This window comes from Chroicocephalus ridibundus, chromosome 17 (assembly GCF_963924245.1).
Source record: "Chroicocephalus ridibundus chromosome 17, bChrRid1.1, whole genome shotgun sequence".
Lineage (NCBI taxonomy): Eukaryota > Metazoa > Chordata > Aves > Charadriiformes > Laridae > Chroicocephalus > Chroicocephalus ridibundus.
The window spans coordinates 6,924,292-6,941,378 of NC_086300.1; the positions used below are offsets into that span (position 1 = coordinate 6,924,292).

At 66.1% G+C, this 17,087-nt stretch overlaps 1 protein-coding gene across 1 annotated transcript; it reads left to right on the forward strand.

Annotated features, from left to right (window-relative positions):
- The first annotated feature begins 1,057 nt into the window (after nucleotides 1-1,057).
- On the forward strand, nucleotides 1,058-15,578 carry PLCD3 (phospholipase C delta 3). The gene is given in 18 exon segments (XM_063354212.1): nucleotides 1,058-1,123; nucleotides 1,125-1,231; nucleotides 1,233-1,378; nucleotides 4,929-5,090; nucleotides 6,638-6,866; nucleotides 6,956-7,085; nucleotides 7,621-7,846; nucleotides 8,715-8,916; nucleotides 9,015-9,159; nucleotides 9,233-9,385; nucleotides 9,461-9,619; nucleotides 9,942-9,977; nucleotides 10,562-10,721; nucleotides 11,573-11,689; nucleotides 11,802-11,950; nucleotides 12,842-12,977; nucleotides 15,132-15,281; nucleotides 15,356-15,578. Coding segments are annotated over 18 exon segments (2,562 nt in total). The 3' UTR covers nucleotides 15,445-15,578.
- The last annotated feature ends 1,509 nt before the right edge of the window (nucleotides 15,579-17,087 follow it).

Sequence of the window (17,087 nt, forward strand, 5' to 3'; positions counted from 1 at the left end):
CGCCGCCGTCGCCCCAGCCCCAGGGAAAGTCACCGCCTGCCGTGGCGGTTTCCTCTCCCTGTCCTGCGGCTCCTGGTCCCCCCGGTCCCCACAGAGGGTGGCCTCCGTGTCCCCGCGGGCGCCGCGGGTTTTTGCAAGATGTTGGGCGGTGGAAAATTACCCCTTGTGGGAAGGATGCGGCCCTGTGCCCAGCTACGGGCTTGAAATTAACGCCTGGTTCTGCCTCTGCTCCGTCACCCGTCGCCCCATCTGGGCTGCGGGGATGGGGTCCCCATGGTGGGGACAGGGGGGTCACTCACCCGTCCCCTCCCCAGCTGCCCACAGGCTGTGGGAAAGGTGTGAGGGGGTGTAAAACTGCAGGGATTTGCAGGATGGAGGGGGTCCCATGGGTCCCCACTGTCCCCACGCTGGTGGAGATGGTCCCATGGGTCCCTACTGTCTCCAGCTGTGATGGCAGAGGGGTGGCCCACGGGTCCCCACTGTCCCCAGGTGTGACGGCGGAGGGGATCCCCTGGGCACCCCGTCCCCAGGCTGGTGGAGGGGGTCCCCGCTGGCGGTACCAGGGTGGCACCACCAGCGGGCAGCCGTGTCCCCTGAGCAGAGACCGGGGCGTCCCCTGGGCTGGTCCCCGGTGCAGGCGGACCCCCGGGGGGAGGTGGGGACCCCCGGTTTGTTCCGAGACGGACTGGCCCTTCGGGTTATACTCGCTTTAGAGCGAGACACCACCCCCCCCGCCCCCCCCATGCCGTTTACCGGTGCAGAAGGACCCCCCGGTGCAGACCGGACCCCGGTGCCGACCCATCCCGGTGCAGAAGGATCCCGGTGCCGACCCATCCCGGTGCAGAACGACCCCCGGTGCAGACCGGACCCCGGTGCCGACCCATCCCGGTGCAGACCGGACCCCGGCGCCGGCCCATCCCGGTGCAGACCGGACCCCGGCGCCGGCCCATCCCGGTGCAGACCGGACCCCGGCGCCGGCCCATCCCGGCGCACACCGGCACCGGCAGCCGCCGCTCGTTCCGGGCCGGCACAAACGGTTAACACCGCCGGGGCTGAAATGTGGCTCCTCCCGGTACCTCCCCGCGCCCGGCCCCGGTCCCGGCGGGGCCGCCCAGCCCCAGCCCCAGCCCAGCCCCAGCCCCGGCCGCCGCCGCCGCCGCCGCCCAGCCCCGCTGCGCCGGCCGGGGACACCAGGGGCACCGCCGGGACCGGGGGCACCGGGGGTACCAGGAACACCGGGGATACTGGGGGTACCGGAGAACCGGCCCCCCCACCATGATCTGCGGCAGGAAGGCTCGTCGCGCCGCCGAGCAGCCCCGTTCGCCGCCGGACGGCTCCGGTGGCCCCCGCCGGCCCGGCAGAGCCTTGAAGAAAATGGGTGAGTCCCGGGGCCGGTCCCGCCGGAGGGGGGTGGGGGGGGTGTTGGCGGGGGGAGGCAGGGGACCCGACGGGGCGGGAGTGGGGGCGGGGACCGGACTCCGGGGGGGCTGTGCCAGGGGGGTCCCGGGAGGGATGTCCGTGGCTGGGAGGGTCCCCGAAGCGGATGGGGACCCCCATGGCAGGGCTGGGTCCCTGTGGCTGGGAGGCGTCCCCCAAGATTGCCAAAGTCCCCAGGCAGGAATGTGTCCCCACGGTTGGGTGCGGCTCCCCCCCTTCTCCCCCCGCCATGGCCAGGAGTGTCCCCGAGGTTAATGGGGTCCCCCATGGCAGGGAAGGGTCCCCCAAGTGGATGGGGTCCCCCATGGCAGGGAGCGTCCCCCAGATAGCTGTGGTCCCCATGCGGGAAACTGTCCCCGTGGTTGGGTGAGGTCCCCATGGCCAGGAGGGTCCCCATGGCAGGGAGCGTCCCCGAGGTAGATGGGGTTCCCCGTGGAAGAAATGGGTCCCCCATGGCAAGGAGGGGTCCCCGAGATAGCCAGGGTCCCCATGCAGGAAATTGTCCCCATGGTTGGGTGAGGTTCTCACCATGGGGAGGGGTCCCCATGCCAAGGAATGTCCCCAAGGTGGATGGGTCTCCGTGGCCAGGAGGGTCCCCATGGCAGGGAGTGTCCCCAAAGTGGATGGGGTCCCCCACAGCGGGGAAGGGTCCCCGTGACTGGGAGGGCTCCCCAAGGTAGCCCCAGAATAGCTATATATAGCCCCAGATGTTGGGCAGCAGCGGGGTCAGGGTTCGGCCACACCACGGGTGACAGGAGCCCTCCCGCTCCGGGTATTTATTGTCCCCAAGGCTCAGCTCCAGCTCCAGCTCCCTGGGACCCTCACCTGATACCTTGCCTCAGTTTCCCCACATGCAGCGCTGTGGGCTCAGGGCCCCACCGTCCCCATGGCGGCTCGGGGCCCGGGAAGGTCAGGGTGTGCCAGCCGGGGAGGCCGGGCCCGATCCTGCGTGGGCAGAGTGGGCAGGGCGGGGGCTGGCCCTGGGCCACGGAGGGAGGGCTTTGGTCCAGTCGCTGCACTGGCCCCCACGTGGCTTTGGGCGTCCAGCGTGTGCCCGGAGCTGCACGGCTTGGAGCGGCCATGTGTCTGCTGCAGCTCCGTGTGTCCCTGTGTCCGTGTGTCCCTGTGTCTGTGCGTCCCTGTGTCTGTGCATCCATGGGTCTGTGTGTCCTTGCATCAGTGCATCCACCCGTCCCTGCATCTGCGTGTCCATGCATCCGTGCATCCCTGCACCCGCCTATCCGTGCGTCCATGTGTTTGTGCATCAGTGCATCCGCGTGCCCATGCATCCGTCCGTCCTTGCATCCGTGTGTCTGTGCATCCGTACACCCCTGCATCCCTACATCCGTGCAGCCATGTGCCTCTGTGTTGGTGCATCCCTGTGTCCGTATGTCCATGTGTCCCTGCACCCATGTGCCTCTCGGTGCATCTGTATGTCCCTGCGTCCATGCATCCATATGCTTCTATATCCATGTGCCCGTGTGTCCCTGCATCAGTGCATCCATGTATCCATACATCCCTGCATCTGTACAACCATGTGTCCGTGTCTCCATACATCCCTCTATCTGGATATCCACGCATCCCTGTGTCCATGCATCGGTACGTCCGTATGTCTGCGCATCCATCCTTGCATCCCTGTGTCTATGCATCCACACATCCCTGCATCTCTGCGTTCGTATATCCTTGTACCTGTGCATCGGCGCATCCGTGTGTCCGTGCATCCATAAGTTTGTGCATCCACCCATCCGCATGCCCGTGTGTCCTTGCGTCAGTGCATCCCTGTATCCGTGTATCCATGCATCCCCACATCTGTACATCCATGCATCCATGTGCCCAGGTGTCAGTGCATCCACATGTCCATGCGGCCCTGTGTCCATGTGTCCGGGCGTCCATGCACCCATACACTTGTCCATGTGTCCAACCATCCGTGTGTCCGTCCATCTGTGTACCCGTGTGCCCGTATCCATGTATCCATATATCCATGTTCATCCATGCCTCCGTGGGTCCGTATCTGCCGTGAAGGTGTCCTCGACTCTGCACCGTGGGCAGGCTGTGACAGCGCAGGGGGTGGTGGCAGCCGGTGGCCATGTCCCCAAGGCCGTGGCCAGCTCGGGATGTCCCTGCTCGGCCCCAAACTTGCCGTTTCCCAGCCCGGAGCCGCATTCTCCAGCCGGAACAGGGACACGGGCGCTGGGGCTGCGCTCAAGGAGCGGCTGCCAAAACAAAAAGGGAGGAAATAGCTGTTTTTTGGAGAATAGACGGAAAAGTCCTGGCCCGCCGTGAGCCCGGGCGTGGGCCCGCGAGTCCCCCGAGGCCACCCCGTCAGCGTGCCCGGCCTGAGCTCCGCTGCCAGCACCGTCCCGGCGCTCCCCACGCAGGATCCAGGCGGCTTTGCTGGGATTTAGGAGCTGAGCTCTGCCGTGTGAGCGGGGCTCTGCCACCGCCGCCTGCCCTGGCCCCCCCGCCTGGCCCCACAGTGCCCCAAGGGCGTGAGACGGCAGTGGCTTGTCCTGTCTGTCCCATCCCATCTGCCCTGTCCCATCCCGTCCTGTCCCATCACATTGCGTCCTGTCCCATCCTGTCTGTCCTGTCCCATCATGTCTCACCCTGTCCTGTCCCATCCCGTCTGCTCTGTCCCATCCCATCTGGTCCCATCCCATCCGTCCTGTTTCATCCCATCTGTCCCGTCATGTCCCATCCTGCCCTGTCTGCCGTGTCCTGTCCTGCCCCATCCCATGGTATCCCATCCCGTCCCACTTCATCCCATCAGGTCTCTCCCATCCTATCCCCTCCCGTCCTGCCATGTTTGTCCCATCCACTATGTCCCATCCCATCCTGTCCCTCCTACTCTGTCCTGTCCCATCCTACCTGTCCCATCTTGTCCCATCACGTACTGTCTGCACTGTCCCGTCCCATCCCACCCCATCCCATCCCATCCCCCTCTCCTGTCCATGCCATCCTGTCCTATCCCATGCCTTCATTCTGTTCCATGCCAATTTTGTGCCATCCCACCCCACCCCACCCCATCCCATCCCATCCCCCTCTCCTCTCCATGCCATCCTGTCCTGTCCCATCCCTTTATCCTGTCCCATGCCAATGCTGTGCCGTCCCATCCCATCCCATCCCATCCCATCCCCCTCTCCTGTCCATCCCATCCTGTCCTGTCCCATCCCATCCACCCTGTCCCACGCCGTGCTGTGCCATTCTGTCCCATTATGTCTGTCCAATCCCGTTCCATCCCGTCCCATCCTTTTCCATCCCATCATGTCTGTCCTGTCCCATCTGTCCCATCCTGCCCTGTCTGTCACACTCCATGCCACCCCATGCCATGCCATGCCATTCCGTGCCATCCCAAGGGGTGTACACGTGCAGCTGTGCATACAGATGTGCACCAAGCCCTCCCCAGTACCCCCAGTAACCCCCCAGCGCCTCCAGTACCCCCCAGTGCCCCCCAGTACCCGCTCAGGATGCCCACGGGCTGTGCCCCGCAGGCCTGACGGAGGACGAGGACATCCAGCGGATGCTGCGGGGGTCCCTGCTCTGGAAGATCAAGTCCCGGGGGGGCCCCAGGGAGCGGCTCTTCCGCCTGCAGGAGGACGGAGCCACCGTCTGCTCCGAGGGGGGCTTCAGGCACGCTGGCTCCCGGCAGAGCTGTGAGTGCCAGCGCTGGGGACGGTCCCCTGGGGGCTTGGGGACCCTGGGGCACAGTCCCGCACGGCCCGGAGCTGCAGGGGGGGGTTGGGACGTGGGCAGTGCCCCGAACCCGCCCATGGGGACCTGGGAGTGAGCCGGGACCCAAGCCCCCACCCGGGACCCAGACCCCCACCCAGCCCCCACCCCAGGACCCAGCCCCCAACCCGGGACCCAGACCCCTACGTGCAACCCAGCCCCCCACCCTGGACCCAGACCTCCCCCCAGACCCCCACCTGGGACCTGGACCTCACCCAGCACCCAGCCCCCCCACCCCAGGACCCAGATCCCAACCCAGGACCCAGCCCCCAACCCACGACCCAGACCCCTACGTGCAACCCAGCCCCCCACCCTGGACCCAGACCTCCCCCCAGACCCCCACCTGGGACCTGGACCTCACCCAGCACCCAGCCCCCCACCCCAGGACCCAGATCCCAACCCAGGACCCAGCCCACAACCTGGCACCCGGACCCCCACCCAGGGATCAAAACCCACCCTAGAACCTTGATACCCACCCAAGGACCCAGCCCCCAACCTGGGACCCAGCCCCTCACCTGGACCCCCACCTGGGACCCCAACCCTAATCCAGGACCCAGATCCCAACCCAAGACCTGGACCCCCACCCAGAACCTGGACCCCACCTGGGTCCCAGACCCCCACCCAGGACCCAGACCCCACCCTGGACCCCCACCTGGGACCTGAACCTCACCCAGCACCCAGCCCCCCACCCAGGACCCAGATCCCAACCCAGGACCCAGACCCCACCCTGGAACCAGACCCCACCCTGGAACCAGGACCCCCACCCAAGGACCCAGCCCCCCACCCAGGACCCAGACCCCACCCCAGGACCCAGATCCCACCCCAGGACCTGCACCCCCAGCCTGGGACCCAGCCCCCGACCCAAGATGTGGACCCCAGTCCAGAACATGGACCCCCATCAGAGACCTGGACCCCCACCCAAGACCCAGATCCCCCCCGACCTGAGACCCGGACCCCAACCCACTGCACCCAAGTGCCTCCCAGCACCTTCCAGTGCTTCCCATTCCACCCAGCGCATCCCATTACACCCCAGTGCACCCCAGGCTGAGCCCCCTCAGCCCACTCCCTTCCCCATCCCCCTCGGGACCATCACGAGGTCCCTCCTCCATCCCAGCCAGACTCCGTCCCTGCTCCCCGCCATCATCCATCTCTTTCCACCCTCGCATCTGGGACGGGTGCCCAGAGCTGGCAGCGCTGCAAGACAGCTCCATGGCCCGCCGGCGTCCCTGTCCCCGTCCCCGTCCCCGCAGGCGACAGCGGCCATGGCTCCTGTCTCGCCTGGGATTAGTGAGTTAAGCCCGGCTGTGGCATCAACAAGAGCAGAGCCCCGGTCCCCTGGGGCGCCCCTGGGGACACGTAGGGTGCCCATCGGCAGCCAGGATGTCTTGCAGGTTGCTCACGGGTGGGGGAAAATGCCGAGGGAGCACCTCCGTCCCCCGGGGTGGCCTTGTCACCGCCCGTGTCCCTGCAGTCTCGGTGATGCACATCGAGGCGGTGCGTGAGGGCCACCAGTCGGAGGGGCTGCGCAAGCACGGTGCCGCCTTCCCGGCGCGGCACTGCTTCACCCTCGTCTTCAAGGGCAAGCGCAAGAACCTCGACCTGGCCGCCCGGGGCGAGGAGGATGCCCGCCACTGGGTGCAAGGGCTCACCAAGCTGATGGGGCGGCTGCAAGCCATGAGTCAACCGGAGAAGCTCGACCAATATCCTTTGGCAGAGCTATGGGGGCTTGGGGACGGGTTGGGGACGGCCGTTGGGGGTGACGCCGGGTGGTTTCCTTACCCTGGCGTAGCTGGATCCACGGGGTCCTGCAGCGAGCAGACAGGAACAAGGACAACAAGATGTCCTTCCGGGAGGTGAAGAGCATGCTGAGGATGATCAACATCGACATGGATGACGGCTACGCCTACAAGCTCTTCAAGGTATCCGTCCCGTGCTCCGGCACCTGCTGTCACCGGGAGGGGACACTGGCTCCTCCTCTGCCTCCCCAAGCGCAGAGAACTGTCAAACTCGTCACAGCCAAAGCCACCCACCACCACCAGTGGCTGGGTCCGCCACCAATGGTTGGGTTTCAACATGAACAGGAGCTCATGGTGGGGTGGGGTGGGGTGGGCTGTCCCCCCACTCCTGCTCTGTGGGTCCCCAGGGTGTGACATTCCCCCCCGCCACGGGCATCTCCCAACTTCCTTTTCCACTTGGGGAAACTGAGGCACAGCACTCCGCTCTGCTCCATCCCAGACTGGAGGGTCAGAGGGCTATGGGTCGGGGGGCAGAGGGGACATGCCCCCACACCCCCCCTGGGCACACCCCGTCCCCGAGCCTTCATGCCAGTGTCTGAGCCCCCCCAAAACTCATCACACACGCTGCCAACCCCCAGGGACAGGCAGGACAAGGCAGGGGGTGGCCGTACCTCCCGGGCAGGGGACGGTCCCCGAGGTTGGGCTGTGGTCCCGTCAGGAGTGCGACCACTCGGGCAACGAGCGGCTGGAGGGCCGGGAGCTGGAGGAGTTTTGCCGACGGCTGCTGCGGCGGCCGGAGCTGGAGGAGCTTTTCGGGCGTTACTCGGGCGAGGACCGCGTCCTGTCGGCCGAGGAGCTGCGGGATTTCCTACGGGATCAGGGCGAGGACGCCAGCCTGCGCCAGGCCCGGGCCGTCATCCGCACCTACGAGCTCAACGAGAAGGGTAGGGCTGAGGACGGCCAGCTCGGGTCATGGGTGGTGGTGGTGGGATGGTGGGATGGTGGGATGGGCGCTGCCGCAGCCAAGGTGGGTCATCGATGGCGTGGGGATGGGGCTCTGCTTGGTGGTGTCACCCCCCCCAAGCTGGTATGGGGTCCTCCAAGGCTTGGGTGAGTGTCCCCGTGTCCCGTCCCCGGGGTGGCACTGGGTGTCAGCAGTCCAATGCGTGGCCTTGCTGGTCCCTGGTGGATGCGGCACTGTGGGGACAGGGGACGTGGAGGTGGGGAGGGACAGCAGGTGGACCTCCACGTCTCCTGGGTGATGCAGTGCCAGGCCTAACATGCATGTGACACTGCTGGGGGACCTCCATGTCCCTTGGGTCCCACTATGGCAGGTCCAGGGTGAACAAAGCACCAGGAGGACAGGGGACATCATGGTTGGGGTGAAGGACCTCCATGACCCTTGGGTATCACAGTAATACCCTTACGGTAGACGTGGCACTGGCACGATAGGGCACATCAGGGTGGAGATGGGACACCAAGGGGACCTCCACATCCCCTGGGTGCCACAGTGCCAGGTCTGGGGTGAACATGGCACTATGAGGACAGAGAACATCACGGGGGGGGACAGGGAACCTCCACATCTCATGGGTGCCACCATGGCAGGTCCAGGGTGAATGTGGCACTGGCAGGATGAGCGACATCAGGATGGTGATGGGACGCTCAGGGGAACTTACATGTCCCCCCGGTGCTGCAGTGCCGGGTCTGGAGTGAACATGGGACAGGGGGCATCCAGGTGGGGACAGTCCCCGGGGTGGCACCCCACCAGCAGAATGCCAGCCCTCTGCGACACCCCACCGCTGTGTCCCGCAGCCAGGCAGCAGGACCTGATGATGCTGGACGGCTTCATGATGTACCTCCTCTCAGCCGCTGGTGACATCCTCAACCAGGAGCACACCAAGGTGCACCAGGACATGAGCCAGCCCCTGTGCCACTACTTCATCTCCTCCTCCCACAACACCTACCTGACGCGCAACCAGATCGGTGGCACCAGCAGCACTGAAGCCTACGTCAGGTGGGTGCCCCTGCTCAGATGCTCCATGCCTGGATGGTCCCGTGGTTCGAGGGTGCCGGGGCGGCGCGGGGACCCATCCGATGACGGTGCGGTGGCAGGGCGCTGATGGCGGGATGCCGCTGCGTGGAGCTGGACTGCTGGGAGGGCTCCGACGGGGAACCCATCGTCTACCATGGCCACACGCTCACCTCCAAAATCCTCTTCCGCGATGTCATCGAGAGCATCCGCGACTACGCCTTCAAGGTGAGCCGGGCGCCGGCAGCCCTGGGACGGGAGCTGGGCGCCGGGTGCCGAGCGCTGCCCGTCCCTTCCCTAGCAATCGCCCTACCCCGTCATCCTGTCCCTGGAGAACCACTGTGGGCTGGAGCAGCAGACCACCATGGCCCGGCACATGAAGGCCATCCTGGGGGACATGCTGCTGACGCAGCCGCTGGAGGGGCAGGACCCCCACGACCTCCCGTCCCCAGAGGTAAGGCCACCCTCCCGCCCACCACAGTGTCCCCATGTCCCCTCTGAGCCCTGAGCTTGGCCCTTCTTCCCGCAGCAGCTGAAGGGGAAGGTCCTGGTGAAGGGCAAGAAGCTGCCAGAGCCGTGGCACGAGCCCCAGGGTGTCACCTCCCTTCTGGACCATGAGGAGGAGGAAGAGGAGGAGGAGGAGGAAGAAGAAGAGGAGGAGAAGCTGCAGGAGAGAAGCAACCGGCGGGTAAAGGGCTCTCCCAGGGCTACGGTACCGGGTCACCACGGAGTCCTGGTGGTGCTGGGGGACCACGGTGTCCTGATGATGCTGGGGGACCATGGTGTGCTGGTGATCCTGGAGGACCATGGCAACCTGGTAGTGCTGGAGGACCACAGCATCCTGGTGTTGCTGGGGGACCACGGCATCCTGGTGGCGCTGGAGGACCATGGTGTCCTGGTGGTCCCAGAGGACCACAGCATACCAGCAGTGCCACAGGACCACTGTGGGGCCTGGGGCAGGTGACTGCTGCCAGTACCCCCTGATGCAGCCCTGCTCTCTCCTCTTCCAGTCGCTGCAGTCGCTGCAGGAGATCAAACCTCTGCAGGTGGGTTGTGTGATGGAGCTGACGGGTCAGGTACCGTGGGGGCGGTGAGCGGTTGTCACTGCCCAGCAGAGGGGACTGAGCTTGGGGACTCCTTGACTGTGCCTCCCTCTTCCCCTCTTGGGCTGGGTGCTCCATTTCTGGGGTCTCCATTGCCTTGGGAACTCTATGACCTTGGGTCTCCATCACCTCCAGGGTGACCCCTCAGGGTGTCCATTGCCTCGGGGGGTGTTCTCCATTGCCTCAGTTCTCCACCTCAGGGTCTCCATCACCTTGAGGTCTCTGTCACCTTCAGTTCTCCACCATCTTGAGTTGTCCATCACTTCAGGGCCTCCATCACCTTGAGGTCTCTAACATCTTGGGTTGTCCATCACTTTGGGTTCTTCATGACCTCAGAGTCTCAAACTGCTTGAGTTCTCCATCATCTCAGGGTCCATCACTCCATTGCCTCAGGTTCTCCATCACTTTGGGGGTCTCCATGGCCTTGGGGTTCTCGGTACTAGCAGGGTAGGGGGCTCTGCAGATCCTCAGGCAGGTGGGTGACCACCAGAGCCGGGGTGGCCCTGACACCATGGTGGCTCCTGCAGGCCAAGGACGCGTCACAGGTGGCCCCAGAGCTGTCGGCCGTGGTGGTGTACTGCCAGGCTGTCCCCTTCCCTGGCCTGGCCCACGCCCTGCGCCACCCCCGGCCCTGCGAGATGTCCTCCTTCAGCGAGAGGAAGGCTCGGAAGCTCATCAAGGAGGCGGGTGAGGGCAATGGGATGGGGACAAGGGGGACTTGTCCTAGGATGGGGCTGAGGCTGGTGGGCTCTGCCACCGAGGTGGCTCCATGGGTGATGATCGGGGACATGCTGGCCCCACCTGGGCTGCTCTGGTCTGGTGGGACTGGGGTCCGGTATCAGGGTCTGGGGCCAGAGGGCAGGGTGAGGGTCACCGGTCCAGGATCAGGATCTGGTGTAAAGGTCTGGGATCAGGGTTTGGGGATGTGCCACCTGGGTCCAGGGTCAGGTCTGGGGTCTGGGGCTGGCGTTAAGATCTGGGTCAGGGTCCAGGCACTGAGATCTGGGATCTGGGGTCGAGGTCGGGGGTTTGGGTGCAGGGTCCAGGGTCAGGATCTGAGGCCAGGGGCTGGGGTCCAGGGCCAAGGGCTGGGGTCTAGGGCCAAGGGCTGGGATCAGTGTCGGGGTCCGGGGTCCAGGGCTAGGATTAAGATCTGGGTTCAGGGTCTGGGGTTTGGGTCCGGAGTCTGAGGTCCAGGGTCAAGGTCCAGTGTCAGGGTCTGGGGTCTAAAGTCAAGGTCAGGATCCAGCATCACGGTCTGGGGTCCAGGGTCTGGATTAAGATCTGGGTCAGCATCCAGGGTCTGAGGTCTGGGGTCAGGGTCTGGGGTCAGGGATCCAAGGTCAAGGTCCAGGGTTGGGGTCTGACCCCCCAGGGTCTGGTTTCAGGCTCTGGGTCCACCCAGCCGGGCAGGCTCCATCCGCATCCCCAGGCTCCTGGGGGCAGGCAGGACACGTCACCCCCCCCGGCAGGGCCCCGCAGTGGCACCCATGGGTGCAGGGGTCCCTCTCACCCATCTTCCCCCCCGCCCCCCTCAGGCCCGGCGCTGGTCCGGTACAACGCCCGGCAGCTCAGCCGCGTCTACCCGCTGGGGCTGAAGATGAACTCCTCCAACTACAACCCCCAGGAGATGTGGAACGCCGGCTGCCAGCTGGGTGAGACCCCCCCCGGCCCCCCCCACCCCCCCGGGAGACACTCCCATGACCTGGCACCCCCCCACCCCAGAGCCATCACCCAGCCTGACACCCCGTCCCCCTGTCCCCTCAGTGGCCCTCAACTTCCAGACGCCGGGCTACGAGATGGACCTGAACGTGGGGCGCTTCCTGGGCAACGGGCGCTGCGGTTACGTGCTGAAGCCCCCCTGCCTGCGCAGCCCCCCCGGAGAGGGCCCCCGCCGCCTGGCCCTGCACGTCAGGGTGAGGGCACCCCGCTCCCCCCACCCCGGGGGGTGACACCCACGTCCCTGCTGGGTGACACCCCTGGCGTTCCCATGCCTGGCCAGGCGCCACCTGCCTCCCCTTTCCCAGGTGCCACCAAGCCCACGCCCAAGCAGGTGCCACCCATGTCCCTTCTGGGTGACACCAACCCCACACTCAGCCAGGGCCCACGCGCATCCGTTCTGGGTGCCACCAACCCCGTGTCCAGCCAGGTGCCACTTTACACACCTTCTCCTACGTGCCACCGACCCCACACCCACCGGGGTGCCACCAACCGCTCTTCTCCTGGGACGCTGACCCTTGTCCTCACATCTGTTTGGGCACCAGCCATGTCCCCGCTCCTGGGTGACACTGACCTCATTCCCACGCCTGGGCAAATGCCACCCATGTCCCTTCTCCTGGGGACATCAACCTTGACCCTGCAGCCAGCCACGTGCCACCCACATCCCTTCTCCTGGGTGGTACCAATTCTGTCCCTGCGCCCAGCCCTGTGCTACCCGTGTCCCTTCTCCTGGGTGGCACCAACCACCTCCCTCCTCCCCACCCCATTCCCACACCCAGCCATATGCCACCCACATTCCTTCTCCTGGGGACACCAACCCTGTCCCCACACCCAGCCATGTGCTACCTACCTTCCTTCTCCTGGGGACACCAACCCTGTCCCCAAGCCCAGCTGTGTGCCACCCACGTCCTTTCTCCTGGGGACACCAACCCTGTCCCTGCACCCAGCCATGTGCCACCTACGTCCCTTCTCCTGGGGACACCAACCCTGTCCCTGCACCCAGCCATGTGCCACCTACATCCCTTCTCCTGGGTCCCGCCACCCCGCGGTGCCCCGTGCCACCGGCCCCCAGCACCCTCTGTCCCCAGGTGATCACGGCGCAGCAGCTGCCCAAGCTGAACCGGGAGAAGGGGAGCTCCATCGTGGACCCCTTCGTGCGGGTGGAGATCCACGGTGTCCCGGCCGACTGCAGCAAGCAGCAGACCCACCACAAGCTCAACAATGGTGAGCGCCCCCAGGGCCACCACTGCCCGGCCACCGGTCCCCGGGGACACCCCGGGACACCTGATCCCCAGGGACACCCCAGGACACCTGATCCCCAGGGGCACCCCAGGACATGCAATCCCTGGCGACACCCCAGGACACCTGGAACTCAGGGACACCCCAGGGCACCCAGTCCCTGGGGACACCCCAGGACAACCTGATCCCCAAGATGCCTCAGGGCATCCTGGTCCTCAAGGACACCCCAGGGCACCTGGTCCTCAGGGACACCCCGGGGCACCCAATCCCTGGCGACACCCTGGGACACCTGGTCCTCAGGGGCACCCCAGGGCACCCTGATCCCTGGGGACACCCCAGGACACCTGATCTCCAGGGACACTGCAGGACACCTGGACCTCAGGGGCACGCCAGGGCACCTTGATGCCCAGGGGACAGCCCAGGACACCTGGTCCTCAGGGTACCCCAGGACACCTGGTCCCCAGGGGCAACTCAGGCACCCTGATGCCCAGGGGTGGCACGGGGCACCCAATCCCTGGGGACGCCCCAGGACAACCTGATCCTCAAGATGCCTCAGGGCACCCTGGTCCCCAGGGACAGCCCAAGGCACCCTGATCCCTGGGACACCCTGATCCCTGGGGACACCCCAGGACAGCTGGTCCCCAGGGGCACCCCAGGACACCCTGATCCCCGGGGACACCCCGGGGCACCTGGTCCTCAGGGACAACCCAGGACATCTGATCCCTGGGGACACCCCAGGACACTTGGACCTCAGGGACACGCCAGGGCACCCAATCCCATGGGACACCCTGGGACACCTGGTCCTCAGGGACACCCCAGGGCACCCTGATCCCTGGGGACAGCCCAGGGCACTTGGTCCCCAGGGACACCTCAGGGCACCCTGATCCCTGGGGGTGGCAGAGCCCTCGGGCACCCATTACCCCGGGCACCCGCTGCTCCCCGCGTTGGGCCGGTGCCCAGGACATCCCAGTCCCCCCAGTGCACCCCAGTCCCGCAGTGCCCCGTCCCCAGCACGGCACGATCCCAACCAGTGGCAGGTCCCCAGCGCGTCCCAGTTGTCCCCCCCCGCTGCTCCCTCCTGCCCTCCAGTATACCCAGCCCAAGCCCAGTGTGACCCCTGTTCCCCCAGTTATACCCCACCACGGCCCCAGTATGACCCCCATTCCCCCAGTGTACCCCACCACGGCCCCAGTATGACCCCCATTCCCCCAGTGTACCCCCACCATGGCCCCAGTACGACCACCATTCCCCCTGCATAGCCCAGTCCCGGTATGATCCCTGTTTCCCCAGTATAGACCATCGCAGCCCCAATATGACCCCCATTGCCCCAGTATACCCCCATCACTGTCCCAGTATAACCCCCATTCCCCCAGCACAGCCCAGCCCAGCCCCCGTGTCACCCCCATTCCCCCGGTAGAGACAAGCCTGGCCCTAGTATGGTCCCCATTCCCCCAGTATACCCCACCATGGCCCCAGTATGACCCCCATTACGCCAGTATGGCCCAGCCCCGCCCCAGTATGACCCCCTTTCCCCCAGTATAGTCCAGCCCAGCCCCAGTGTCACCCCCGTTCCCCTGGTACAGATGAGCTTAGCCCAGTATGACCCCCATTCCCCCAGCATAGCCCCAGTATGACCCCTGTTTCCCCAGTATACACCATCGCGGCCCCAGTGTCACCCCCATTCCTCCAGTATAGACAAGCCTGGCCCTAGTATGGTCCCCATTCTCCCAGTATAGCCCAGTCTGGCCCCAGTATGACACCTGTTTCCCCAGTATACGTCATCATGGCCCCAGTATAACCCCCATTCCCCCAGTATAGCCCAGCTCAGCTCCAGTATGACCCCCATTCTCCCAGTGTAGTCCAGCTCAGCCCCCGTGTCACCCCCATTCCCCCAGTATAGCCCAGTCTGGCCACAGTATGACCCCCATTCCCCCAGTATAGCCCAGCCCAGCTCCAGTGCAACCCCCACTCCCCGAGTCTGCCCCAGTCCCGCACACCCCAGTGCAGGACGGCAGCTAAACTGGGGCAGGGGCGAGCGCACCGGTGGGTCAAGCCGGCCCCTGGCTCGCGGGTGGCAGGTGGTCCCGGTGGCCTCGGTGGCCCCGGTGGCTGTGCCCACCTCCCGTCCCGGTGCCGTAGGCTTCAACCCGCGCTGGGAGGAGACGCTGAGCTTCCAGCTGCGGGCGCCCGAGCTGGCCCTGGTGCGCTTCGTGGTGGAGGACTACGACAGCACCTCCTGCAACGACTTCGTGGGCCAGTTCACCCTGCCCCTGCCCAGCATGAGGGAAGGTGGGTGTGTGGCCACCCCGCTGCCCCCGGGGACTGTCCCCTGTCACCTGCTCAGCCCCCGTCTCTGTCCCCAGGGTATCGCCACATCCATCTGCTCTCCAAGGACGGGGCGTCCCTGTCCCCCGCCACACTCTTCGTGCACGTTCGATGCAAGAGCCTGTGAGGTCCCCGTGGTCCCGGTGGGAGGGACACCGTGTCCCCCTGTGGAGGACAACGTGGTCCTCCATGGGGTGGGCACCCTCCTGCGCCGGAGACACCCTGCTCCCTGTGCGGGGACAGCCTGGGGACACCGCTTGCCTGGCCGCGGTGACAGCAGGGCTGGTTGGGGGACCCCAGGGGGTAGGGGACCCCCTCCGTGTCCCGTAGTGCCACCACATGTGCTGGACTCTGTGCCCCACTCCTCCCCTCCCTGGCGGTGACCCTGAGGGGACAGGGACACTGCGACAACCAGGAGGGGGTGACCAGGCCACCGAAAGCCCAACACAGCCCCAGGGGGGCGAGGTGGGTGACAGCAACCCCCGAATGTCCCCACCGCCAGCCACGCTCGATCCCAGCCCCTCCTTGGGCTGCAAGGACAGTGCCATCGCCATGAGGTCCCCGAGGGGACCCTGCCACCACGCGCCCCATTGCGCCCACGGTGTCACGGCTTCGCTCGGCTGGTGGCCGCGTTCCCAACCCCTGCTCCAGCACCGGGCACGGATTTATACCCCGGTGTCACGCCAGACAAATAAAGGTTTTATTTTAACAGAGCCTGTCCCGGCGTCCCTGTCACCTCCTGGGGCCAGTTGAGGGGCAAGGGGGGAAGAAGCTGGGGGGCATAAGGGCTGAGCCCACCCCCAAACACAGCACTACCCCGGGGAGCCGCCAGGCACCCATGGGGGTCGGGGGGGGGGAAATCGTCAGAGCAGCCCTTGAAAGTGCCACGGGGACAGGGGGAGGGTCCCACCGGACACCCCTCCCCCCCAGCCTCCCCCAGCCCAGGACACCGGGGACACGGGAGGGGACACGGGAGAGGACGCGGAGGTACTTGCATAGGTGACGGGGGACCCTGAGCAGGGGGGATGCGATGGCACTGCCAGGGGGGTGATGTGACGGGCTCCCGGCCCCCCACCGATGCCCTGCACGTCCAGGCCAGGGCGGGCAAAGGCCCTCGGGGTCCGTGGTGTGCCACGGGGGCACGACGGGGACACGGAGGGACAGGGAGGCGGGGGAGTGCATAGACGGGGTCTTGGCCTTGGCGTGCAGCTTTGGAAACCTTTGGCTGGGAGGGCAGGAGCCTCTCGGAGCTCTCGGTGGACACAGTTCATGGTGACGGCAGGAGGCGACAGGCTGTCCGGGCGCTTGTTTCCCAACACATCTCGATGGGATGAAGGCTTTCCATGAAAGAAAACAATTCCTTTACCTCGGAGGTTCCCGTAGCGCAAGACGAGCCCGGTGGAAGAGGCACCGGGGTGGCCGGAGAGGCTGAAGCCCCGGCGCGATGCTGACGGTGCGTCGCAGGGCAGTCGCTTGCGCGTGTATCCGTATTTCCATGCTTCCAGAGAAAAAGCAGCCGAGCAGAGAGCCTCGAGGTGCAGCAGCGGCGACGGATCATCCCCCCGGTGCCCCGGCGTCACGAAGGGTGGCGGAGAGGAACGACCCTGAGGAGTCTGAGCAGAGCCGGGTGCGCCGGACGAGCCCCGGTGGCAGCGAGGAGCCAAGTCCCCCCCGAATCTCCGGGCGTCGCTGCTCCTCGGTTCAGCGCTTGCCCCGTTGAGCAGAGAGGGTCCGCGTCTCCGAGGCTGGGGAGGAGAAGGGACAAGGCAT